The sequence below is a fragment of the Typha latifolia genome, chromosome 9 (genome assembly GCF_019914945.1).
Source record: "Typha latifolia isolate L0001 chromosome 9, TyphaL0001v2, whole genome shotgun sequence".
NCBI classification, from domain to species: Eukaryota; Viridiplantae; Streptophyta; class Magnoliopsida; order Poales; family Typhaceae; genus Typha; species Typha latifolia.
Genome location: NC_133094.1, coordinates 5,361,109 through 5,367,108, shown reverse-complemented (window position 1 = coordinate 5,367,108; position 6,000 = coordinate 5,361,109). Strand labels below are relative to the sequence as shown.

Genomic DNA, 6,000 nt, shown 5'->3' with positions numbered 1-6,000 from the left:
AACCACTACATACACAATTGTATCATAAAGGGTTCTGCATATGTAATAGCAACATATAATATTCACCTATGTATGCAATGACTACATATGTTAATTCTCTTGTATGTAATCAACTAAACTAAACAACGTAATAATCTCTATGTATGTGATGGCTATATATTATCTATGTATGCAATGGCCATATGTTATCATATAAACTATATATTTTTTTTAAAAACATGGTTAAGAAATACTAACATCCATTTTGTCTGTTAAAATTATTATTTTCCTTTATACCTAATTTTCACATGTTATATCCACTTTTCCTAATACATGTTAACAAATATTAACGCCCATCTTGACTATTAAAATTATTATTTTAGTTATACCCTTTTTTTCAAAACAAGGTTAAAAAATATTAATGCTCGTTTTGAGCAATAAAATAATTTTTTTAATCTTTTAAAACTGCTTTTCACATGTTATACTATTTTTGATAAAACACGGTTGAAAAATACTAGCACCATTTTGACCTTTAAAATTACTATTTTTCCTTTTAAACGTGATTTTCACGTGTAATGCCGGTTTTTCTAAGATATTGTTAAGAAATATTAACACCCATTTTAATGGTTAAAATTACTAGTGAAAAGCTTGATCTTTACTTGGCAAAGTGTACCCATATTTGAGGGAGGCGCAGCCAGAGCCAAAAACCAAGTTTAGGAACCACATTTATACATCTTTACTCCATTGTGGGACTAAACCTCGCTCCCACCAGAATCTCACTTTTATAATTTATTTGATCCGAATCAAATTATATGTTTGGATAAGTAGGGTTGCATAAATCCATGAAAAAAGTTTCTGATCTCTTTATCAACTCATTAGAAATGAAAAGAATACTGAAGTGGAAAAGTGGTCCATTTTTTTCCTCTCTCTCTCTCTCTCTCTCTCTCTCTCTCTCTCTCTCTCTCTCTCTCTCTCTCTCTCCCCCCCCCCCTTCCTCAACCTAGTGGTCTGGCGGTGACCCGACCCCGTGGGCCTCTTATTTGTCCGACTCCGCTCACCACCTCATCGCTGACGTCTGCTCACCTCCATGCCTCTCTCTTTCCTTCGCCTTCCATATCCACTCTCTTTAACGTACCTTCGGATCTCGTTAGTCTAAACTACTACTCCAATAAAATACGGGGAGATCTTCGGCGGAGAGCTCTATTTCTCCTCATCATATTGGGGGAGCATTTTAAATTAGTGCTTTCCTGCGGTGTACTCTAAGGAGAAGTCAAACATGGAGAAATTGGGAGATGTGAGAGAGATCGGGAGCTCTAAAGATGGGAGTTTGGATCAAGGATGCATCCGGCTAGTTGAGAGATCGATCAAAGTTGGAGTCTTGGGGATTACTTTCTTCGGGAAGCGCGTTGGATTACTCCAAGTAAGTGGCTTCTTTCTGGTTGTTACTATCTTCGTTGCAGGATCTTTTTTCTTTTTTTCTTTCTTTTCAACTTTTTCTGATGGAATAGTGCTTAGGAGAAGTTTTGGTAGTGGCCATGTGGGAAATTTTGGGTTCTTTTGAGTTTGTTCTTTTGGGTCTAGGACATGAAAGATCTAGATGTAAGATTTACTTGCTTTGGAACCCATCAAATTCCGGTGCCTTCTTCCCGGAATCGTAACGACCCAAATCAAGAGCTTTTGGGTGTGATCCATCTTGGGAGTTGCGAAATTTGAAGATTTTCTGCTAAAAGAACTGATTTTGGGGGTTTGTTCTATGGGATTATATGCTTTTAGATCTGTTTGTTATTGGTGTATGGATCAGTTTGATATCTTAGAACTCTAGAAGAAGGAAGATAAAATGGAAGAATCCTTTACATTCTGATTACTGGAGGTTGGAAGGAGGTTAGATGTGTATTTTTGGAACTCTTCAAGTTATAGTCTGTATGCTCTTGGGAGCGATATGCAAAGGGGCAGGAAATGTGTGGAGTTGCAGCTGTGTTAGAGTTTAACTTCAGTATGCAATTTAGGAGGTTTTTTATATCAGGAATTTGGTCATGGGATCTATTTTGATTTTATCTTACACTTTGTGCTTCATAAAATGTGTTCTTGCAGTTCTCTCTGAGCAGTAGACTTTAAGGAGAAGGCTGAAGTGGATATCAAGATGAAAACAACTCCCAAAGCTTCAATGAAATCATCCTCTTCATCAATGACGAGTGATGCAGCAAGAGATGTCAACCATAATAAAACATTCATCCAATTTAATCCCTCAAATGTGCCTTACGCCCCAAGACCTGGGCAAACTTTCACTGATTTTTCCCCGCCTTTTGAGACCGAATCTCAGAGCTTGTATCATCCTGATAGAGAGGTTAAGACCTCAAATCAGTTTGGATCAACTCCAACTATGAATAGTTTGATGTTGGATTGGGACCCGAGAACAATGCTAAGCAATCTCTCCTTCCTCGAGCAAAAGATCCACCAAGTTCAGGATATCGTTCGGTCCATCATTGATCAGGAGGAGCATCAGCTCCCCAACAGAACTGGTGAATTGGCTGTTCGGCAACAGCTTGTTACAGCAGACCTGACTTGCATCTTAATTCAATTGATCTCAACTGCTGGAACTCTTCTTCCTTCAATCAAGAACACACTCCTCTCAACTAATCCTACAGTTGTGCAGCTAGGAGGTGTACTTAGTGCTCCTACTAGCTTTGTCTTGAATGGTAGTCCACAACATAATGAGGTTGTAACTCCTGATATAACCAAGGGTTCAGAGTACGCTGAGCTGATGAAAAGTTTCAACACCTCTAGTGAAGAAGGAGATGAGCTGATCAAGTGTTTGAATGCTTGTGACGGTGAAGTTTCTGAGTCCGTTCCGGTTGAAGATCACGATTTGAAAGAGAGCGATGATGGTATAGATGGAGAAAACCTGCCCCCTGGTTCTTATGAAGTCCTGCAACTAGAAAAGGAAGAGATTTTAGCACCTCACACTCACTTCTGTTTGATCTGTGGAAAGGGATTCAAGAGAGATGCTAATCTAAGGATGCATATGAGAGGTCATGGGGATGAGTACAAGACTCCGGCTGCCCTTGCCAAGCCCACCAAGGAATTAAACGCAGAACCCACGCTCATCAGGAGGTACTCATGCCCCTTTCTTGGGTGCAAAAGGAACAAGGAACACAAGAAGTTCCAACCCCTCAAGACGATATTATGTGTGAAGAACCATTACAAGAGAAGCCATTGCGACAAGAGTTATATCTGCAGCAGATGCAACACCAAGAAGTTCTCGGTTATTGCTGACCTGAAAACTCATGAGAAACATTGTGGTCGGGACAAGTGGCTTTGCTCTTGTGGAACTACATTTTCGAGGAAGGATAAGCTGTTCGGCCATGTTGCGCTATTCCAAGGTCACACACCTGCCATCTCCTTGGATGATAGCAAAGTTTCAGGAATGTCTGAGCAAGCAGAGGGCAGTGTGGTGATGAGCGGAATGGAGGGAATTATAGGATGTAATTTTCCCGGGAGCACATCACAGGACATTAAGAGTCTTGATACTAAAGTTGCTGACGATAGCTTTAACTATTTATCACCAATGAACTTTGATTCTTGTAGCTTTGATGGACTTGATGAATTCTCGCGACCTTTCTCCTTTTTGCCTTCTGGCTCTTGCAATTTTGGCAGAAGGAACTGAGAAAACTAGATCTTCCCACCTGTAATGATAACGACGATGAAAATGGCAAAGTAGCATTGATCTGCAAGATGTATGCAGTTTTACATGGTTCAACTGTCTTCTTTCTTCCTATTGTGGGTTGATTAATGTCTAATGAACTCGTCTTTCTTCATTCATGTACTTCATTATGGTTAATCAGTAATAATATCTACTAATTATCTATCTGAATTGTTTGAAAACATTTCTGTTAAACTGTATTACAATTATTCTTTTCTTTCAAGAGAAAAACTTCATTACAATTATTTGCTGACTAAAATTTAGTATTCACGAGATTAGATGGAGGAATGTTCATGCTTATTACTATTCCAACTTATGCATGTCTCTGCTGTGGAGGTAGGAGGCAGCATTCCTAGGAGAAACTAGTACATGCATTGTCTTCCCTAACAAATAATTTGTGTCAAACTTTATTTCACTTGGACTAGGACTCTTTTGTCTCCCCCAACAAATAATATAACATACAATTTGCATATAAATTATGCAATCCTTGTTTAAAGGATCGTTTATGGTACAAATTGATCTTTCTATATGTTTGAATCCAGATAACTGTATCAGTTCTAGATGGAGGATGTGTTCAAATGAACATAGCATTTGGGTTGATGTTGAAATCAAAATAAGAATTTGGATGAGAACCTCCAAATAATTGTTGCAAGAAAGTTCCATCTTTTTCCACTCTTCCATATAGCATTTTCCATTCGCCAATTCCCAAAATAAGTAGAATCAGGATGGGACTTTATGCCCAAGTAATAGATTCATTATGGTCCAAAAGAAGATGAAAGAAAAACGAAAAAGCTTGCAATAAGGAACAAACATTTTTTCCCACCACATTTGCCGATAGAAAGCGAGTCCTTTCAAGATTGTACATCCTGAGCTGATGGAAAAGATTATATTAATTTGAGAAATGCCAGGTAATGCAGTCTAATCCGTTATCTAGTGAAATAGTTTTTAGACAAGTCGATGAGTTTAAGAACTCATGAGCATATCTAGAATAGTTATGTTCTTCCAGAAATAGAAAATTGGCACCGGAAGATGGGGGTTTAAATCGCAATCTGTTGTTTAACAATGGCATTTTTTTGACCCAATAAGATAAACCAACTTGAAGATTTTAAATGGGTTTATCCTTAATATAATCAAATTTGGATCATAAACGGATTAATCCGCCCAAGCCTATTATTAAATGGATTGTATTTTAGTGCTTATGTCAATTTATTTAATTCGTTAAATGAGTTGATAACCTCACAAAAACTAGAATAATTTTTAACGTAAATAACTCATAAATTTGAACAATTCATGTAACCCATTTAATAAATAGCTTATATTTGTATCTGACTTATATTTGATTACCCAACATGATAACCATAGACGTCCTTTACGACCAATAGGAGATTCAATCTCTTCTGTCAGTATTAAGATTGTTATTATGAGACAAGCCCTTCGCAAATTTGTAGTAGTTATCTGAGAAGGGATGGTAAAAGACATAATATCATCAAACACTACTAGAGAGAGGAACCCTCAAAGACATTAAGATTGTTGGTCAAGATTTCATAACTTAGTCAGCAGTTAAGTTTTCCAAAGTAAAATTCTTGTCCTGAGAGATGATAAAAGAAAAATAAGCAGGTTAAAAGTCACCAATAATAAAAAAAATTAAATCATGCTCATCAACAGCAGATTTAAATGCTATTAGAAGTTGATCCGAGATGTGCTTTTGTTATGTTGAATTTATTTCTAGAGTTGTCTTTTTAACAAGACAATCTTCTATCTAGACTGAAAAAAAAAAAAAAATTCTAATTTGGAGAGGAGTCCAAACTTTATAAGTTTCCAATCCATAGACTGTGAAGATAAGATTCACCTAAAGAGCTGAGATAAATCAACTTAGCAACACTTGGTCTTTCTTCTACCATACAGTGTATGGCAGTTTTATGATAAAAATATCTTCTTTTTTCAAAAACAAAAATGTCCTTATAACCCACAATAAACTAGGCAATAATTAATTCACCCTCCTAATAGCAAACAGAAGATAAAATAGGCCCCATGCATGAAACGGAGATTTTTGCAATTTAATTGTATTCAATTTTTTAATTTATAATAAAAGATTTTGGTGTGTATTGTATACATAAATTGTATGCACTCCAATGTAACAAAATATGCATCAAGACTATACAAAAATATGTGCACCCAAGTTTATACACTAAATTAAAAAATCAAATGTAATTAAATTGTAGAAGCCGCATCCAACAAGCATACATAGTAGTAATCCACTGAAATATCATTGCAGGTTCATCACTTGCTAATAAGCATACATAATGTAACTGAGGATTTTC

At 36.6% G+C, this 6,000-nt stretch overlaps 1 protein-coding gene across 1 annotated transcript; it reads left to right on the top strand.

Annotated features, from left to right (window-relative positions):
• Positions 1-874: 874 nt before the first annotated feature.
• Positions 875-3,844, top strand: LOC140795441 (zinc finger protein STOP1 homolog). The gene is made up of 2 exons (XM_073147991.1): positions 875-1,399; positions 2,071-3,844. Exon 2 carries the CDS (start codon positions 2,120-2,122, stop codon positions 3,641-3,643), a length of 1,524 nt encoding a protein of 507 aa, XP_073004092.1. The 5' UTR covers positions 875-1,399; positions 2,071-2,119; the 3' UTR covers positions 3,644-3,844.
• Positions 3,845-6,000: the final 2,156 nt, after the last annotated feature.

What these genes read in the sequence shown, in the direction of transcription:
- LOC140795441 (XM_073147991.1), top strand. Translation starts at nt 2,120, where the DNA reads ATGAAAACAACTCCCAAAGCTTCAATGAAATCATCCTCTTCATCAATG.